The sequence below is a fragment of the Pristiophorus japonicus genome, chromosome 8, assembly GCF_044704955.1.
Source record: "Pristiophorus japonicus isolate sPriJap1 chromosome 8, sPriJap1.hap1, whole genome shotgun sequence".
In the NCBI taxonomy this organism is placed as follows: domain Eukaryota; kingdom Metazoa; phylum Chordata; class Chondrichthyes; family Pristiophoridae; genus Pristiophorus; species Pristiophorus japonicus.
Genome location: NC_091984.1, coordinates 205,122,330 through 205,144,135, shown reverse-complemented (window position 1 = coordinate 205,144,135; position 21,806 = coordinate 205,122,330). Strand labels below are relative to the sequence as shown.

Below are 21,806 nucleotides of genomic sequence, written 5' to 3'. Positions count from 1 at the left end.
AATGTTTACTTCAGACTGCGCGTGCGCGAACGCTCCAACGCGCACGCGCAGGGTTGCCGGCACCAAAAAAACGCATTTAAATTGTACCCGCTCCCTCCTACTTACAAAATCGGCGCGAGTGGTAGGCTCCGCCCCCTGTGCGCCGCGTCAAGCAGACATCGAGCTGCAAGGCACTCGAGAATACCGCGTTTTTTTTCAGGCGCCGTTTTCGGCGCGAAAAACGGGCACCCAGCTCGGAGGGGCACCTGTTTTGCCGCGTGTGGAAACTTGGGGCCATAGAGCTTAAATATTAGAATTGAGTAATTAATGCAACAATCACTGCTATGGTGAATACCCTAAGTCAACTCCACATTTACAGCTGTCTATAATCTATCTTGAAAAATTACATATACCATTTAAACATATGTTTTTATTTCTTTCAATGAAGATCTGAAAGCAATAATTGCATTACATCTTAATTGGCTTAACATACACATAGGCCTCCCTACCAGCTCCTTATATCTATCTAGATATTTAAAATATTATGAAACACACTTTCTATTCATAAACCTTACTTCTTGTTTAACAATTATGAGTTCGACCTTCTATTTCAACATTTAACATTGAAACTGCCTATGTCAACATTTAACATTGAAACTTGACGGGTAGCAGGATGTGTCCCTCATCTCATGCAGATTTGAGGATTTCTTTCCTTTTTCCAAAAGACTTTGAAAGAAACTGGAGATTAAATTCTTAAACCTTTATTTTGGGCTAGCCTCACATTAAACTGATTTTCTATGATGAACTGTTCACAGACATACAGTAAACGTGGTTACTTTGTTGATGGTTCGAAAAGAAGACCGATTATTTATAAAGAATGGAATTCCTCTTTATCATTTGAAAATTCAGTTTAAAAATTCTCCCTTTTGAACCATTTTTGAGGCTTAAGGATTTATTTAATTAGAGACTAACAAACAGTGTAAATGATGAACCTTTGTACATTTTACAAAATAATTGTTGTTTATTTATGAAAAATGTTGTTTTAAAGACTACCAGAGGAACAAAGGGTAAATTGCACACCCCAGTCCATTATTTACCAACTATTAATTTTAAGAAAGCAGAACATTTACCCTTAAGTGATTTAAACCAGTGTTGTTCAGTAGAAATTGCTGACTAAGCGCAGGTGTGGCTACGATGATACCGCTTCAGCCACATGCACTCATTTTAGTAGAAAACATCTTGAATACACTCACATTTATATTTACTTAAACACTCATATATGCTTTTCATCTTGCCATTTTATCAACAGTCGCACAAAATGATTAAAGTATACTATCATGTGAACATGAGAATTAAGATCACACACTCAACAATGATGTCTATTACTCATTTTTTATTTACTAATCGGAAAATGCAATTAGCCACATCTAAATTCCCAATTAACCACATGTGGCTAATGTATTGGACACCATTGTTTTAAAGTAGGAATCTAAAGGCAGAAATCAGCTGACAATGGGAAAAGTGATAGGCAGGGGCAGGAGGCATATACATGATGGCACAAAAACAGGCTGCAGCTGGATCAGGTGGAAGCTAATGGCTGGGAATACAGCAAGGGGTTGGGCCTTGATGGTTTGAAATGGACCAATGGCAGTTTGTTACCCACTTTCCTGGGCCACACGCCCCCCACAAGACTGCTAAATCTTGCTCCCAGCCTCCCTCACACCTTTCCAGCATGGTCATAGCCTAACAATTCCAATACTGTCAGACTCTGGACATACTGGCAGACTCTGGTCCCCAACCCTGCTATACCTCAGGGGCCCCCTCTCTCGACTTCCACTCCCCATTCCCAAGATCTCAGGAGCCCCTCTGTATTCACATTCCCAGTTCTCCCTGATCCCAGGAATTGCAGCCACATTACAAGAACTTCTCTCTTCAGTGCTGCTAGGACCCAATTCCAGTGCTGCTAGGACATGGAACCCCTCAAAATAATGCCAGACCCTGAAACTCCATTCCAGTAATGCCAAAACCTATGCCCCCTTCCAATGGTTCCAAAGCTACCCACCCTAATGCTGATAAGTCAGTATTTCTGGTTGTACTAATTGGCATCACACTGCTATACTTATAAAACCTTGGACCAACTGTGAGCATTGCCACAGGCAATCTGCTAATATGTTATTAAAAATCTTGCATATGGTGCACACTTCCATTAATTCCTGTTACATTTTTTATGTCAATGTTTATGAGCAAACTGCCGATGTAAACCTTCCTAACGGGGAAAACTTGTATCTAAGCATGTCAATATTTATAATAGGAAATGCAATCTTAAGCATCTCAACATTTTGAGGAAAACTGTATGTAAACATTACACCATCATGGTTTGATAATGAACCAATCAAACTAGTCAAAATGCTTCATAAATGTTTTTTTAATTTCATCTGCTTTTTTCTCCATAACTGATGTTCAAAAAAAGTTTTAAACAAAGGAAACATTTAATATTTTACAATAATTTAATTATATTTATCTATTGAATTGTCTTTTGTGCCTTTAAAACTATCTTCAAAGCTCTTATTTGAAGGCCCGAGCCTCCCAGACGCCCCCCAAAATCTAGGTTTAATTTTGCTCAAAGCTGTTAGTTAAAGTCCAGCATTTGTGCAATTTTTCCCATGATCCATTCTAAGCTAGCCAAATAATGGACCTCTCAGTCACGAACAAAATCTATTTGTTTGCTATTGAAAATAATGTGAAATAAAGGTAGAGGACAGATTTCAAAAGCTTAATTCAGATAAAATATTAAATAAAAACACAAAATGCTGGAAATCTCAGCGGGTCAGGCAGCATCTGTGGAGAGAAAAACAGAGTTAACATTTCGGGTCGACAACCCTTCATCAGTTCTGGCGAAGGGTCATCGACCCGAAATGTTAACTTTTTTTTCTCTCTACAGATGCTGCTTTGACCCGCTGAGATTTGCAGCATTTTCTGTTTTTATTTCAGATTCCAGCATTGGCAGTATTTTGCGTTCAGATAAAATATGTATTGATTATTTTTTAAACAGCTCCTGCCTGTACATGTAAGAGAGAGAAATAACAGCTTGTACTGATCACACACTGTTGCAGTTTTGGTTGGTTTTATAAAGTAAAGTTTAGAAAGTGTATTAGGCTGAATGGTGTATATACACACACACACATTATCTTTCCTCATCCTAATTTTAGTTTGTTTTAACATATATTAGTTGAATTTTGGAAGCAAACAGAAAACCTCTGATTATCATCTGTGTTATGTTAATGGTTAGAAAATGTAAACATTCTAATTCCGGAGAGGCAGAAACAGAAGAGAGTGGGAGAGACTGAGACCTGGAGAGAGACAGATAGTGAAAGTGGCAGGAATGCAGCCATACACTTCCAGCAACCAATCAGTAAACACTAATTTTAATGCTTGCAGAAATCTTTTAGAAAGTTACGAACCAGTGCTGCATGTCTTGGGATGGTGCTGTCAGGCCAAAGTCCTGCCCCCGCTCACTAATACAGATACCAGGAATCCACCAATGAGTCAAACTCTACATTCCACCCACCAGGTCTGCCAAACATTGCATCCCCCTCCACAGTGATGTCAGACCAAAGGTTTCCCCTATGCTGCCAAACCCCAAGACCCACTCCAGTGCTTCTAAAGCTAAGGGTGATCCTCCATTATTCTCAAATCACAGCACCATCCCAGCACTACCAAAATGTAAAACCATCTCCAGTACAAGTAAACCCCACTCCTCGTATGCACTACTGCTAAATATTAGATATTTAACTCAAAAAAAAAATATATGGATAAAGAAATATAAATAAAGGCTTATGATTTTCACAGAATAATGGACAGTGATAGAATTTGATCTCTAAAACCCTAATAAAAATCCCTGGATACCAATTAATAAAAATGGTATTTGGCTTATTTAGTCGCTGTAAATGAGTCAGCTGATTTTTTTCCCATCATGACACAAGCACCCATATTGATATAAAATAGCCTAACCTCCAACTCACAATGAGCAGTGTCATGGGAAATCTGTTATTACATAGAATAGAATTAAAATTTGTAATATGCAATAAAAAAATGTATTAATATCCTTATGTAACATTCCTACTAATGTTTTTAATGCATTTTGCAGGAAAATACTTGACTTGTTTCAGTTTGCACACTTTACATTGACGATACAGGGTACTTGATATAATTTTGTTACTTTTATTTTGAAGGAAGAATGAGAAAAGCTCACTGTTTTAAGTGTAATCTTTTTGGTTATAAAGCTACGTTTTGCTTGATATGTCTGGAAATACTTCAAAATTTCTCCTTAACACCTTGCACATACCAATATTTTAACGGTTAAGAAAAAGAAAAAGGAAGACGGAATGAGGGAGCATGTCACAGGCTGTGCCCGCAGTGAAGGCTATTACAAGATCAGTAAGAAGGACAAAGCGAAATACCTCAACATCAGTGGCGAGTTAGCTGATGAGCCACCAGCTGACACACAAGTAAGATTGCTGAGCAGAAAAAACGTTGTTGGCAAAATTTGAAATTAGGATTTCGATTCCTTAATATTTGCCATTGGGTTTTTTCTTATCTGAGCTTGATTGGCATCTGAAGTCCAAGATTGAAGTCTGACGCCACTTTAGAATTCATGCAATAATGTTTATTTTTTGAAGGTGCAAAAAATGGTGGTTATCTTCCATCTTTTTGCTTTTATTTTGGTGTTGGATGCATTGAAGCTAAACTTCTTTGATCAAGACTATAGTGTGTTATTGTGTGAATGGGACTAAATGAATGCGTCATCTTTAAGCTTATTTTAACTGTTTTCAATAGGGTCATGGGATTTGATAAGTCAGACATGTGTGAAGGTAGATAGTTAAATTTGCACTTAATTTTTTTCAGCCAGATCTGTACATGTTCAGTGGTCTTAAACATTCCGTGCTTTGAGATTTTCAGCTTTATGCTGTTAATGTTTACAATCCAGTGAATTTAGTTTCAGTACCTTGTTACAAAGAATCATTGGCTCAACTGTATAGCTCTTCTGAATCGATAATATTGTTGAAAGTAAATGAAAATTTTACCATAATATATAAATGCACTTTAGTAGTTGGGACCTTTCAGAATATAATGGTCCGTAATTTGCGGCCCCCATGCGCTAAAACCCGGAACTTGCGAACTGTCAGGAATCTTCTTGACAGATCCACCGCATCCCCAGGAAAGGGGCATCCGCGGATGGAGAGGCTATTTGCCCAATTACTGCCCAGCGAACTTCTTATGCTTAGTAAAAGCAGGTGTAAGGCCTGCTTTTACCAGTGTATGAGTTTTAAATAAACAGAAAAATAAAATGTTTTCAATAATTAATACATTTAAAAACCTGTGCCATAAGGTAAGTTTATTTTTAGCCCCTTTAAAACGTGAATTTTTTAAAAATTTAATTATTGTTTTAAATATTTAATTAAAATACCATTTTAATTAATTTTACATATGTGATTTAAAATTTTTTTATTTGATATCTACATTTTTTTTTGGTATTCCCATTCATACTTATGAGGTTTCTGTACATCAGGAGTCCCCATAAGCATGAATGGCCCACGTTATCCATGGGGTGCTTGCGAACTACATTCGCCCGCGATATGTGGGCCTCTTCAGGTGCGTACTCGGAGAGGCCCAGGACCGCAAATCTCTATACCTCCCGGACCACCAGGTACACGGGCATTTTATTTGCGGTTCGGGGGCATTTCCCGCATCCGACTACAAATTCAGGGCCATTATTTTTATGGCCTAGGCAACATGTTCTATTAACCAATTCAGAACACCAACTTGAATAATATGTTGTGGCAAGTTTGCCATTGTGCTATTTATTGGATATAATCATTTAACTAAATGAAAGAAACTGGTGGGCCATATGACATGTACATTAACCATTCCAAATATAATTTCTTTTTAGACTTTATTACCAAGTAGAATAATCTTTGGTAGTCGTACAAAAAAGTATGTTCTAGTGAGCTGTGTGTTATTGAGGAGTTATATTGTTTAGTTTTCTTCTGAATTAAGAATTGTCTCTCTTAATAAAAAGTCGTAACCAGAGCCGCTGGAACATTGTGCCAAACAATTGTGGTAATTTTTCTAATTTACTGTGATGAAATTGTGGGATATTGTGGATATATATTGGTATTCTCTGTTGCCAAATCTCTGACATTCTTCTCCCATGTTTCACAGAGCCAGTGATCTCCACTTTTTGGTGCTGTTCTGGGATTGAACTCTGCCACAGGCTGTGCTTGAGAATTCCTAATCTTGCTAAACTGTTGTGAGATTTCCCACCCACAGCATGGAGCAGTGTTGAATCCCCTAGACTAGCAGGACTTTCTGGTCAGAGATAGAAGCGACGGTGAGGAGTCAGTTGGGGAGCGCAGAGGAGGGTGATTTTTTTTTAATGGATTCCGTGATTAAAATCTGCACTGCAATTTTCCAGTGACCCTGGCCATGAACCCTGTTTTATTTGTATACCAGATTGCTATAAAGCACAATATCACAAGGCAGTGAAAGTCAATAATTTACATAATACTCAGCAACAGAAATGTATGTTATATTATATAATTGTATTATAATAACATTATTGAAACTTTTCATATTTGATGTACAGAAGAAAAGTGCGATGTCCATAACCGATTCCGGCAGCACCAATATTAATAATGCATTCTTCTTTAAACAGGGAATGAGTATTCCAGCCCAACCTCATGCTTCCACTCGAGCAGGCTCAGAAAGACGGTCAGAGCAGCGCCGACTCCTGTCATCCTTCATGGGTGGCTTACCTGCAGACAGTGATCTCCTGAAATTTAATCAACTGAAGGTTTGTGGTCTCCGTTCCATTCATTGTGGCTGTTTTCCCCTTATCTCGGGCTCTAACTACAACATGTGTTTCTATCACACCGATGTGTTTGTTCTCAGTAAAACAGGACCAGCTGCCAAAATTGAACGCACTTCTTGTACAGGTGAACTGAGTGCAATGGAAGAGTCTTGCTTTTTTGTTATACTACCTGCTTTCTCTCTAATGATCATGATTTTTCTCAATTGGTTTATTATTGTGTTAATTTATTTATCATCATCATCATAGGCAGTCCCTCAAAATCGAGGAAGACTTGCTTCCACTCTAAAAGTGAGCTCTTAGGTGACTGAACAGTCCAATATGGGAATTATAGTCTCTTGTCACAGGTGGGGCAGACAGTGGTTGAAGGATAGGGTGGATGGGGAGTCTGGTTTGCCGCATGCTCCTTCCGCTGCCTGTGCTTGCTTTCTGCATGCTATCGGCGATGAGACTTAAGGTGCTCAGCGCCCCGGATGCTCTTCCTCCACTTAGTGCGGTCTTTGATCAAGGACTCCCAAGTGTCATTTATTTATGCCACTTAGATGACGTGCTGAAAATTATGGATAGCTAAGTTGTTTTTTCTTTCATTTCTTCTATCTGCCTCCTCTTTTCCTGAAGGTTTTCAATTATTCTTACTAAGGTTTGGTTTCATGTGTGCTGGATGCTCTCTGGTACCTTCCCTAAAAGGTCATTTTTAATGTGCGAGCCTAGACGGTGAGTGTCGGTAGGCTGTTTATCTGCAAGAAATTGCAGCTGAGCTCGATCTTGTCAGCCAACATACACATTTCTAGTGGTGGTCACTGGACAGTATCCATGAGTGGAAACCCTGCACAGTTTACCACATCCTAAACCAAGCATGCTGGGCCACCTTTAGCCATCCCTCTCCCCTACCTCTGCCCACAACTGCCCTGGCTGAGATTAGCTAATTCAGCACAAATTGGGGATCAAGTCTGGGGTCCAGCTAGTCTGTATGGGTTAACCTTATCCAACTCCGTCAGTGCGGCAACTTTCTATTCCTAGCTAGGGTTGGAAATGATGCCTGGATTTGTGTGGTACAGAAGGAAAAAGGAATTTTAAAAAGTCAAATAATCAAACCATTCGTTCTTTGGTCTGATTTTGTTGTGTACAATTTTGAAGTAGATATGGATAATAAAGAACATTACTACATTTTGTACATGTCCGTGATTTAGTCAGTGATGCTTACAGAAGGCTTTTGAGAAACCTGTTTTCACTACAACTTCTCACTTGCAGTTCCGGAGGAAGAAGCTGAGATTCTCCAAGAGTCATATCCATGAATGGGGGCTTTTTGCCATGGAACCCATTGCAGCGGATGAGATGGTCATTGAATATGTTGGACAAAACATCAGACAGGTAAAGACCAGTTTTGTTTGTTGTTGTATATTTTCTTGCTGTGTATTTTTCCCTTCACCGTGTGATAATGTTTGGGTTGTCTGTCCATAATTTGTAATACAAGATTACTTATAGCTGTGCTTGAAACTGTGAATAACAACAGCTTGCCTTTTAATATAGTAAAATGTCCCAAGGCACGTTATCAAACAGAATTTGACACCAAGCCACATAAGGAGATATTGGGACAGGTGACCAAAAGCATGGTCAAAGAGGAGCATCTTAAAGGAGGAGAGGAAGAGAGGTTGAGGGAGGGAATTCAAGAGCTCAGGGCCCAAACAGCTGAAGGCATAATCACAAATGATGGAGCAAATAAAAGCGGCGATGCACAAGAGGCCAGAATTGGAGGAGCATTGGAGATCTCAATGAGGGTTGGAGGAGATTACAGAGATAGCGGGGGGGGAGGTGAGGCCATGGAGGGATTTGAAAACAAAGATGAGAATTTTAAAATTGAGGTATTGCCAGACCAGGACCCAATGTAGGTCAGCGAGCACAGGGGTGATGGGCGAATGGGACTTGGTGCGAGTTAGGACAGAGGCAGCAGAGTTTTGGATGAGTTTAGGTTTATGGAGGGTGGAAGATGGGAGGCCAGCCAGGAGAGTGTTGGAATAGAAACATAGAAATATAGAAAATAGGTGCAGGAGTAGGCCATTTGGCCCTTCGAGCCTTCAATGAGTTCATGGCCGAACATGCAACTTCAGCAAGGTAGATACTTGGGAGTATGACATTCCAGCCATTACAGAAACATGGCTGAAAGAGGGGCAGGTTTGGCAGATCAATATTCCTGGTTATAGGATTTTTAGACAAGACAGAGAGGGGGGTAAAAGGGGGGGGTGGCGTTGTGGTACTGATTAAATAAACTATTACAGTGGTGAGGAGGGATGATATGTTAGAGGGATCATCAAATGAGGCCATATGGGTCAAATTGAAAAATAAAAAAGAGGCGATCACACTGCTGGGCGTGTATTATAGACCCCCAAACAGTGGGAGGGAGATAGAGAAGCAAATACGTAGGCAAATTGCTGTGAAGTCCAAAGACCATAGGGTAGTAATCGTAGCGGATTTTAACTATCCAAATATTGATTGGGACGAATATAGTGTGAAGGGTATAGAGGGTGCGGAATTCTTGGAAGTGCATTTAAGAGAACATTTTTAGTCAGTATGTAGCAAGCCCAACATGAGAGGGGGCGGTTTTGGATTTAGTTTTGGGAAATGAAGATGGGCAGGTTGAAGGGGTATTAGTGGGAGAGCACTTGGGTGCCGGTGACCATAATTCAATCAGATTCAAGTTAGTTATGGATCAGGACAAGGATAGGCCTGGAATAAAAGTCCCAAATTGAAGAAAAGCTAATTTTGCTAAGTTAAGGAGTGATTTGGCCACACTGGACTGGAAACAGCTACTTGTGAGTAAATCAGTGTCGGAACAGTGGGAAGCATTCAAGAGGAGATCCGGAAGGCTCAGGCCAAACATGTGCCCTTAAAGAAAAGGGGTGGGAATAATGGCCCCAAATTTCCACATGATTTGCTCCTGATTTTTAGGAGCAACTGGTGTAGAACGGAGTATCTTAGAAATCGGAATTCTCGTCATTTAGTTTGCTCCAGTTCTAGTCAGTTAGAACAGTTTCACTTTGGAACAGAATTTTTTTTTCAAAAGTGGGCGTGTCCAGCCACTTACGCCTGTTTTCAAAGTTTCGTCAGTGAAAACTTACTCCAAACTAACTTAGAATGGAGTAAGTGAAGATTTTTGTACGCTCGAAAAAACCTTGTCTACACTTTAGAAAATCAGGCGTAGGTTACAAATCAGGTGTAGGGAATGGGGGGCGGGGGGGGGGTTTAAAGGGAAGTTTACAAACATTAAACTCTTCAGTTTTACAAATAAAGAGCCATCATCAATAATAAATGATAAATACATCAATAAATCAACCAATAAATCAATCAAAAAAAATTAATAAGAAATAATTTTTTTAATCAATAAATAAAACATTTTCTACTTACCGACTGCAGCACCAGGAGCCCTCCAACAGCGTGCTGGGATCCCCCCCCCCGCCAGTGTGTCTCTGTCAGTGTCTCTATCTCTCTGTCTGTCTGTGTGTGTCTCTCATTCTCTGTCTGTCAGTGTCTGTGTTTCTGACAGCGAGGGGAGGGGGAGGAGGTGGGTAGAGGGGGAGGGAGAGAAGGGGGAGAGATGGGGGAGGGAGGGGGGAGAAGGGGGGAGGGGGAGGAGATTTGGGGGGGGGGGGGGAGAAAAGGAGAAGGGGGAGGGAGGCTGAATGGGCCGGGCCCGAGACTTCGGGCAGAGCTCGTCCCCAGCACCAGATTTACAGGTAGGTGACGTTGGGTCGGGTCGGGGGGGTGGTGGGAGGGAGGTTGGTTCGGTTCGGGTCGGGGAGAGGGAGGTCAGGTCGGATCCAGTCCGGGGGGGGAGCGGGTCAGGTCCAGTCGGGGGAGGGGGGGGTGGGAGTCGGGTCCGGGGGGGGAGGGGAGTCAGGTCGGTGTCGGGGGGTCAGGTCGGTGTGGAGGGCGGGAGTCAGCTCGGTGTCGGGTCCGGGGGGTGGGGGGGAGCGGGAGTCAGGTCGGTGTCGGGTCTGGTCTGGGGGCAGGAAGCGGGAGTCGATTCGGGTCGGCAGGAAGCAGGAGCTGGCCATGGGAGGAGCCTTATTCATGCAGCCCCAGTGAGGCCATTCGGCCAGGGCTAGGGGCTGCGTGCTTCGGGCCCCTCCCACACAGTTTTGGGCGCCTGGAGCTACTGAACATGCACGCCCACTGTAGCGCGCATGTGCAGAGGTCCCGGCACCGTTTTCGGCGCAGGGACCTGGCTCCGCCCCCTACAGCTCCTGCTGCGCTGCGCCGAGGGCCAGAGGACCTGCAGGGAGGTGGAGAATCTGGAGATTTTTTTAGGCGCACTTTGTGGCGCGAAAAACAGGCGTCCAGGTCGGGACTGCGCCGTTCTAGGCGCGGCTCAAAACTTGGGCCCTATAATTCTAGAGCCCCCTGGATGCCTAGGGATGCTTATGTCATATAATGGCTAAATACTATAGAATCTTTAGAGGAATATAGAAAGTTAAGAGGCAAAATTAAAAGGAATATTAGGAATGCTAAGAGAGAGCACGAAAACCTTTTGGCTGGTAAACTTAAGGAAAATCCAAAGATGTTCTGTAAATATATTAATTGTAAGAGGGTAACTAAAGAAAGGGTAGGGCCTATTAGAGACTGAGGGTAATCTTTGTGTGGAGGCAGAAGATGTTGTTAAGGTTCTTAATGAATACTTTGCCTCTGTTTTCACAAAGTAAAGGGGCAATATAGATACTGCTATCGAGGGGGAGTGTGATATTCTGGATGAAATAAATATAGTGAGAGGAAGTATTAAGCAGCTTTGAAAGTTGATAAGTCCCCAGGCCCGGATGAAATGCATCCCAGGCTGTTGAGCGAAGTAAAAGAGGAAAATAGCAGAGGCCTTGACCATCATTTTCCAGTCCTCTTTGGATTTGGGCATGGTGCTGGAGGATTGGATGACTGCTAATGTAGTATCCTTGTTTAAGATGGGAGAAAGGGATAGGCCAAGTAATTACAGGCCTATCAGCCTAAACTCAGTGGTAGGAAAATTATTGGAAAAAATCCTGAAAGACAAGATAAATCTACATTTGGAAATGCAAAGATTAATTAGGGACAGTCCGCATGGATTTATTAAGGGAAGATTGAGTTTGACGAACCTGATGGAACTTTTTGAGGAGGTAACCAAGAGGGTCGATGAGGGTAGTGCGTACGATGTAGTGTACATTGACTTTAGCAAAGCTTTTGATAAGGTCCCATATGGTAGACTGGTCACGAAGGTAAAAGCCTATGGGATCCAGGGCAAAGTGGCAAGTTGGATCCAAAATTGGCTTAGAGATAGGAAGCAAAGGGTAATGGTTTATGGATGTTTTTGTGACTGGGAGGCTGTTTCCAGTGGGGTTCCGTAGGGCTGGGGTGCTCTTTACTTTTCCGCCATTGTTCATAGGTTTATATATAACCTTCAGGGCTGCTGACCGAGGGCCTTGCAGCTCTTTGTCGGCCGGCACGGATACGCTGGGCTGAAATGGCCTCCTTCTGCACTGTAAATTTCTATGTTTCTTAAGCTGCAGGGTGACCACCTCTAGAAATGTGCAATCCACGTAGCTCTCATTCTCGTGGATGCACCGCAGTGACTCCAACTGCCGCTCAAGCTCCAAAACATGGAGCTCGAGTTGGTGCAGCTGGAGACACCTCCTGCACACATGGTCATCCTGGCTGTGCGAAACGTCCAGGACTTCCCACAAGCCACAGGATGTGTAATCCACGGGACTGAGCTGCCCTGTCATCCCTCTAGATCTCTCTGAGCTATCAAGCAAAATAAACTCTAAACCTTAGCAAAACACACCCAGCAACTACTCAGCAATCAACTGATTTAACTAACCTTTATTTAAAGACTAAGTACTAACTTAACAGAAAAAAACCCACTCATCAATCAGCTACTTCCCTTGTGCCGACGACACTTTTAACCTCTGACATCCCTTTCGAATGTTGACTGTTGAGCCTTGCCCTTTAAGCCTCCACCTCAGCTCCCGCTGCTGCTCCCACGCAGGTTCGCTGCCTCTGTGAAATATCACTTACCTATTTTTAATTTTTAAATTAATCTTCCCCCTCTTCTCCGAATTCCTACTCTTCCAAATTCCCGAATAAACCACTCTGTTTAACTCCACTCCGTTTAAGACCTCTCTGTGCAGATCACTGGTCTTTGGTCTTAATATTTAGTCGGAGGAACTTTCTGCTCATCCAGTACTTGATTTTGGACAAGCAGCATGACTAATCAGAGGCAGTTGAAGGGGTGAGAAGCCATTGCAGGTGATTCTCTGACTATGACTGGATAGAAAGGAATGGACCAGGTGAGGGTAGAACCACCCAGCTGGATGATGGAGGAAGATGGTGTGGTCAACTGTGTCAAAGGCTGCAGACAGGTCAAAAAGGATGAGATGGGATAATTTACCATGGTCAGTCACATAGGATGTCATCGTGACTTTGATAAGGGCCGTTTCAGTGCTGTGGCACTGAATAGAGAGGATCTAACATGGAGTTGCGGGAAAGAGGGGCATGGATTTTGAAGGCAACAGCACGTTCAAGGACTTTGGAGAGGAAAGGGAGGTTGGAGATGAGGTGCGGTAGTTTGCAAGAACGGGGCGGTGGGGGGGGGGGGTTGCTGGGGGGGTCAAGGATGGGTTTTTTGAGATGAGATGATAATGGCAGATTTGAAGGAAGGGGACAGTACCTGAGGAGAGGGAACTGGTAACAATATCAACTAACATGGGGGCCAGGAACGGAGGTTAGGTAGTCAGCAGTTTGGTGGGAATAGGGTCAAGGAAGCAAGAGATGGGTGTCATGGACGAGATGAGCTTAGAGAGGGCATGAGGGGAGATAGGAGAGAAACTAGTGAAAGATGCAAGTTCAGGACTAGGGCAGGGGGGAACCTCAGGGGATGTTTGGCTTGTTCAGCTAGGGGAAGGTAGGGAAGCAACAAAGGCAGCTGAACAGATGGTCTCAATCTTACTGACAAAGAAATCGATGAGCTCTTAGAGGTGAGGGTGGAGGAACGAGGGGGTTAAAAAGATTGTTTGTGGTGGAGAAGAGAAGCAGTGATTATCTTTGTATTCCAGGATGATTCTTGAATAGTGGCAGAGGAGAGCAGGATCTGGCGATAATTAATGTAAAATTCACCAATTCATCAGTCATCAGTCAGGCTTGATTACATAAAAATCCTTTCAATAATATAATCAAATTCATGGTAGTTCCAAGATGTGAAGTGATTTTGTTTCTGTGTTTAATTATAATGAGAATGAATGGCACACCACCAATTACATAGAGAATTATCTTGAAGGTGTGTCAATTCAGGAAAATCCTGCATGCCACAGTTCAGATAAGAAATGTACCTACTTTTTAGTTTAGATGAGTAGTATTTAAACAAAAATATCACTCATCCAAATTGCTGCAAAATACTCTTACTGGAAATATTTGCAAACAGCAGTTTCTCAATCTTCCTTTGTTGCTGAGTGTTGTGCTTTAACACTGCAGGCTAGAGGGGACCTGGGAATCGAGCTTCAGTGGAATCCCTGTTCCTGGAGTGACACTATGAATTGGGAGCACTGCCTCCCACACCCCTTTTTGTGATGTTGCTGTAGGATCCATTCTGTTTATTCATTAAGTATCAGCTGTCCCTAGCAATCAAACCCGGAGAATTGTATTCTATTCTATAACTGGCATAGAAAACTAATTCTGTTACATTGCAAAAAATGCTGCCGAAGATTTTAAAGGACCTGCTTTTGAAGTGCTTTAAACAAAAATTCCAGCATAAATGATACTGGGCTGATCACTCGTACCCCAGTAGATAATCACATGCACGATTTTCCACACATTCCCCTGACTTTGATGACCAGATTAATTTCAGTTATTCTATTTACTAATAGATATGGATTATTATATGTATAACAAAGTTGTAAAATTACATTCGTTGGACTTGGGGGTTATTTACAAAATCTGCTTGTGTTCTTTGTATACCAACTATGCGAGGAAAATTCCTTTAATCCGATTTTATTCCCCTTCAGGTTATTGCAGACATGCGAGAAAAGCGATATGAAGACGAGGGAATTGGAAGTAGCTACATGTTTAGGGTAGACCACGATTCCATTATTGATGCTACAAAATGTGGCAACTTTGCCAGATTTATCAACCATAGCTGCAATGTAAGTACTTCTATTTGTTAGAAGTCTTCAAGTATTACATGTTTTATATTTAACAGAAAGATTACTACTGGTATTAATTTGACTTGAATATTTATATATTATAATCTAGATACTGTATCAAATGATCAGTAACTTGCTTATGGTAATCTCTGCCAAACTATGAAATATAAACAGAAAATGGTAGAAATACTCAGCAGGCCAGGCAGCATCTGCAAACCGTTGATTTGCTGGCATTTCAATGAATGTTAAATAATATGCAGGGTTTTTTTTGAGAAACTGATAGATCGGCTCAACTTTGCATTTAATGTTGTAGTAACAGCAACACAAGTAGTTGCATTACTCACAACTAGCTTGCAAGAATCTTCAGAAATGCATTTCACAGGTCTAAGCTGCTGAGACCTAACTGAGAAACCAGAACCTTGTGCTTATTTGGGTGCCTTACAATAAAATTACTTTTTAAAGTCTGAGCTTAAGATTAAATTTTAATTAAGCCAGAGGGATGTACAACGGGAGTCAACTAAATTTAATTTTAGACTTGAATGTTTAATACAACAATAATTTATGCATATTTTTAATGGATGTTCTCTTCACGTTGAGAGAATAGTGCTTGGACTCTCATCAAACAAAATGTAACTGCTGGCACCAAAGGTGACTTAGACTTCCAATCATGGCATAGAAAGAAATCCCTGTAATAAACTCTGTCACAAAACTACTGTGCTGACCTTCCTAACTGTGAGTTCCTGATCTCTGTAAACAGCCTAATTGCTACGCTAAAGTCATCACAGTGGAGTCGCAAAAGAAGATAGTGATTTACTCCAAACAACAAATAAATGTGAACGAGGAGATCACGTACGACTACAAATTCCCCATTGAAGATGTGAAAATTCCATGTCTGTGTGGTGCAGAACACTGTAGAGGAACCCTCAATTGAAAGGGTCTGGTCTGAGATGCTCCGTTTGAGAGCAGTAACCTAGATGTGGTTGCACTTGCCAAACCAACAATTCGCACTTCTGCTGAACCTAAGGCTAAAACGCACATAAGTGTTGGGACTGCATTTAGGATTCAGGTGCTCTTCCTCTGGAAAGAAAGGTGTTTACCACTTTGTCACAGTAAACTAATACAATACTAGTTCTTCCTCCCCAGGTCCCATGCAGTGGGGCAGGGTCCTCACACTTTTTCCTTCTGTCTAAGCGATTGCTGCTACTTTTTCTTTTGAGTTCTTTTTTACATTAAAAAAAAACAGAAAATGCAAAAGAAGTGACCATTTGAATACTTTAAAAGGTTTATGGTTTGCAGCTCAAAATACATTTCTACAAAGCTAATTAAAGTAGTTGATGGGAATTGAGGCCTCGGCAGTAGCATTCTGTGCGTCTAGTCTAAGTTTAGTGCTTTTTAAAAAAATTGCTTTATTCCCCTTCCTTTCCTTTACATATTTTAGTTGTAACATTTTTTTTTGCAAATTGTAGATACGCTGGCTTAGCGAATTTTTATTTTTGTGCTTAATGCACTAGGGTTTGGCCTATGGGGCTTTGTGCACTATTCGCTTACAGACTTGCACGTGACTATTGGTAATCACCTTCTCTGTATAAAATTCCAGGGGGTTTTGTGCTCTAGTGGGTATCCCTAGCCAGGAGAACTCTCTTCCTGTTTATATTGTACAAAGTAATTTCTATCTACAAGAAAAAAAACAAAAAAACTTTCTAACCTCTGACAGAATTTTCACAACAAATTTCATTTATAATTTTTGTGAAGTTTTCAGGGATCATTTCAAACATGTAAACATTTAAAAGAAAACCAACACAAACGTTTTTTGAGATCAAGTTGCATCTTGTACATAGCGCACCCAGGTTTCTCCTCTCTGAACATTGTTTCTTGTAGAAACATATCCTTTCAAATAAAAAGAATTTTGCTGGTTCCTTTGTACTTCAAAAGCTTGTAAATAATTTATTAAGAAAGTGAATATTGTAATTTGGGCTGTTGAAATACAGTTCTAACTAGAGGAGGCAAATTTAAAAAAATGTTTAACAATGAGCTGGTAGCAATTTTTTCAGCTTGTGTCAAGCTTTGTATCATGTAAATTCTGTATAAATATTACCTCTATCGATTACCTAGATTTATTGGAAGCATTAAGGAATACAGTGAAAATGTTAAAAGGTCAGGCTTTTTCATCTCTGATACCTACTGTGCAAATTGTATTTATTTGGAGGAAGAAAGGAGTGTACAGAAATTAGAAAAAATGGCATCCCTTATATGTGTGTTAGCCAAGCATAAACTGGATATCAAAGTTTTTTTTCCCTCCTTAATATCCACTGTAATATTTTTTTTCTCAAAAACACTGTAAGGGACACTCGGTACCTAATAAAGGGTTATTATTTAAAAACTAGCTCATTTGCTTGTTTTTTTCTGAATATTGTACAGATGCTGTTATTTTAATCCTTTCACTCATAGATACCAGGTTACCAGATTTCATTCAATTGCTTCCTGGGCAATATATCCTCATAAACCAATGTATGTACACTCGCTCTCTGATCATCACTGTATTTAATCACTTTAGCACAAATAAATTATAATTTCTAATTGAAATCATTACACCTAAAAATATATATTTATTCATAAACCTATGATGTTTCTGGAGCTATCTTGTCTCTTTTATCAGTCTTTAACACTTGACCGAATACAATTCCTTCATCACTTTGCTGGGAACAAGCTGTCCAGTGACTGGTTGTAACTAGGAAGAGGTGTGTGAAAGGGTTAAACCTGAAAGTTTTTGGGCTTTTTCTCTCCAGGGAAGTGGGGAGCGGGTGAACCTGGTGAATTTAAGAGGGGTCTATGTGTGAAAAGGTTTGAAAGAACAAGAAATACACTTGTTCGCTCTAGGGTTTTGTTTTATTAGACAGTTTCTGCTTTGGTGATGTAGGGATTACTTTGTGCTTGCAACTTTCCAGATGGATTTAAGAGTGTTTTTGTTTTGTGCAAATAGAAACTGTGTTAAGTGTCTCATTTTGATGAAAGTGAAACTGTTCTGTGGTTGTGTTCTCCTTGTAAATATTTCTTCATATTTTTGTGAATTCATTACTATGTAACAATGTATGATAGTACCTTTTATAAAGCAATCCATAAATATACTGACCTTTTCTTACAGATAAACTGGATGTTGTCATTTATTCTGAAAAAGTCATTTTTCATACTTTAGAATTTAGACAAGTTTGTTAGAATTTGATTCCCATTTTTAACGATCGGTTACACTCGTCTGGACTGATTAAGTGACTTATTTGAATTATCAGGTTAAACATGTGAGCTGGTTTGCTGTTTCCTGTGTATCATAAACAAAACAAGCTTCTCTGTCTGTACTATAATTAGAAAAGCTGTTTCGTATTATTTTACAGATCCAAACAGCTGAACATTTTAAATGATATAAATTAAATCACCTATACAGATACACCGGGAAAATCGGGGAGTATTTGCACCATTAAAAAATTTCAGGGTGGACACCATGTTATGCCAAATAAGACATTTCCAGAAAATTTTACAAAGATTATTTTGAGGTGTTTTAAATAGTAGGGCAGAGACAGAACCTTGAGAGCTTCAGTAATGTGAATCTTGAAATTAAAATGGAGACAGCCTATCTTAGGAGGATCAATTTGTAAATTGATTCCTACAAGACCATTCAAATTTCATAATTGAATGGCAAAACTCTGAATTTAAATTAATTGATAATACTCCATACTAATGTTATGCCATTGCGATCTTGTCCTTCCCATTCTACATGGCTATACCATGCAGCAGTAGTACTGGTCGATTTCCTCTGTTACTTTTTCTCTACATCTAACACAGCAGAAATCTTCCCCTGATCTCTTCTAGAAGTCAGATTGCATTTGCTTTGAAAAAGCCTTTTTCAACCAAGTGCTGTTTTCTTATCTTTAGATTTGGTTTCCTCACAGATTTCACGATAAAGAAAGAATTTGTGTTTATATATCGCCTTTCACATCCTCAGGACATCCAAGTGTTTCACAGCCAATAAATTGCTGTCACTGTTATGCAAGCAAATTTGGCAGGCAATGTGTGCAAAACAAGATCCCACAAACAGTGATGAGTTAAATGACCAGTTCATTTGGTTTATTTTGGTGGTGTTGATTGAGGCATATATGTTGGCCAGAACACCGGGAAAACTTACCTGCTCTTCGAATAGGGCCATGGGATCTTTTATGTCCATGTGAGCAGGCCTTGGTTTAAAAATTTATCTAAAAGATGGCACCTCAGCCTAAATTATACACTCAAGTCTTTCCGTGAACCCACAATTTTCTGACTCAGCATCGCAAATATAGCTAAGCTGACAGCATAGTTAGAGGGTAATGATGTTTTTTTCCACCCTTCCCATCCTCGCAACAACTTTTAACCTCAGGTTTCCCTCTGCTGCATTCCTAAGTTTGGATCATTCAACTGGGCTATCATTCTGATATTTTTCACTTGCATGACTAGGTTACCTCTCAGCAACTCGGTCTTCTGCTGTGCTCCCATGCATCTGCCACCTTGATCTCCTAAGCCTGCAGACCCTCATTGCTGGCCCTCACATAAGAGTTACATCTCAATAATAAATAAAAAGGTTGCATTTATATAGTACATTATATCAAAATATCTCAGTGCTTCACACATTGAATTATTTTGAAGTGCAGGGATTGTTGTTATGTAGTTATTCTACGCTAGCAATGTCCAACTGAACCACTGAACAGGCAGATGGGACCTCAGTTTAAATATTGATGTAGATTTTCCTGTTGCAATGCTGAAGATAACTCATTAATATGAGCGGTTTGCTGTTATGATTGGAAACCATAGGCCATTATCTAAAGGACGTCACCTCTCAAGATAGCACTCCCTCAGAATTGCACTAGAAAGTCAACCTAAATTATGAACTCAGAACATGTTAAAATATGATGGCATATGATCTTTTGATGACTAGTTGTCACAGGATGTCATTAAGGCTTGACATTTTTAATGTTGCAACCCATGGTTTGAGTGTCACTGAACATTGAGTTGAGCCATTGCTCAGGATTTACTATAAGTTCTATGTTTTGACATTTTGGGGGTTTGTCTTCACCACCTCCTGTTGAAATTGCTCAGGAAGTTTGAAAGCACTTTTGGAAGTAGCCTCCAGTGACAACCAAAGTAGATTAAACCCAATGTGTAACAGCACTCCTCATGCCCCATGAGTCACTGATTCAACAGTGACTCTTCCAGTTACACTGGATAGCATGCATAGGAGAAGCAGAACCTGTTCCACCCAAGTGTGAGTCAACACTGCTGGACTTCTGGGACAGAAAGATACAAGAACTTTAGAAAGTGATAATGAGGGACTTAAATTATCCTAATATAGACTGGGAAAATAACAGTGTGAAGGGGAAGGACTGGTTCAGGGAAATGAAGTGGGGGAAGTGGAGCATGTTTCAGTGGGAGAGCATTTGGGAAACCGGGATCATAGAATCATAGAATAGTTACAGCACGGAAGAAGGCCATTCGGCCTGCCAAGCCCGTGCCGGCTCTCTGCAAGAGCACTTCAGCTAGTCCCACTCCCCCGCCCTTTCCCCGTAGCCCTGAAATTTTTTTTCTTTCAGGTGCTTATCCAATTCCCTTTTGAAAGCAGTGATTGAGTGTGGCTGCGTAAAAAAGATTTTTCTTGTGTCGCCTTTGGTTCTTTTGCCAATCACCTTAAATCTGTGTCCTCTGGTTCTCGATCCTTCTGCCAATGGGAGCAGTTTCTCTCTCCTCTGTCTAGACCCCTCATGATTTTGAACACCTCTATCAAATCTCCTCTCCATCTTCTTTGCTCTAAGGAGAACCCTAGCTTCTCCAGTCTATATACATAACTGAAGTCCCTCATCCTGGAATCATTCTCAGAAATCTTTTCTGCACCCTCTCTAAGGCCTTCACATCCTCCCTAAAGTGTGGTGCCCAGAATTTTACACAATACTCCAGTTGAGGCCGAACCAGTGTTTTATACAGGTTCATCATTTCCACACTTTTGTATTCTATACCTCTACTCATGAAGCTCGGAATCCCTTAAGCTTTTTTAACCGCTTTTTCAACCTGCCCTGCCACCTTCAACGATTTGTTCACATATACCCCTAGGTCTCTCTGTTCATGCACCAACCTTAGGATTGTATCCTTTAGTTTATATTTTCTCTCATTCTATAAAAATGTATCACTTTGTACTTTTCTGCATTAAATTTCATCTGCCACGTGTCCGCCCATTCTACCAGCCTGTCTGTGTCATCTTGAAGTCTATCCTCCTCACTATTCACTATACTTCCAAGTTTTGTGTCATCTGCAAATTTTGAAATTGTGCCCTGCACACCCACATCCAGGTCATTACTATATATCAAGAAAAGCAGTGGTCCTAGTAGCGACCCTTGGAGAACACCTTCCGAAAAACAGCCATTTACCACTACTTTCTGTTCCCTGTCACTTAGCCGATTTCTTATCCATGCTGCCACTGTCCCTTTTATTCCATGGGCTTCAACTTTGCTAGCAAGCCTATTATGTGGCACTTTGTCAAACACCTTTTGGAAATCCATGTGCACCACGTCAACTGCATTGCCCTCATCAACCCTCTCTATTACCTCATCAAAATACTCTTTTAAGTTGGTTTATCACGATTTTCCTTTAACAAGTCCGTGCTGGCTTTCCTTAATTAGTTCACACCTAACCACGATCACAATATCATTAGGTTTAGAGTAGTTATGGAAAAGGAAACTGGAAAATCAAATGTGAAAATACTCAATTGGAGGAGGGCTGATTTTTAGCGAATT

The 21,806-nt window shown here is 40.7% G+C and overlaps 1 protein-coding gene across 1 annotated transcript in view; it reads left to right on the top strand.

Annotated features, from left to right (window-relative positions):
- setd1ba (SET domain containing 1B, histone lysine methyltransferase a) overlaps nucleotides 1-18,127 on the top strand; it is a 165,972-nt gene extending 147,845 nt beyond the window's left edge. The window contains exons 14-18 of the mRNA XM_070887813.1: nucleotides 4,321-4,487; nucleotides 6,695-6,832; nucleotides 8,099-8,218; nucleotides 14,866-15,003; nucleotides 15,761-18,127. Of these exons, the coding sequence (XP_070743914.1) occupies nucleotides 4,321-4,487; nucleotides 6,695-6,832; nucleotides 8,099-8,218; nucleotides 14,866-15,003; nucleotides 15,761-15,934 (737 nt within the window). The 3' untranslated portion in view covers nucleotides 15,935-18,127. The remainder of the gene's footprint in view (nucleotides 1-4,320; nucleotides 4,488-6,694; nucleotides 6,833-8,098; nucleotides 8,219-14,865; nucleotides 15,004-15,760) is intronic.
- The last annotated feature ends 3,679 nt before the right edge of the window (nucleotides 18,128-21,806 follow it).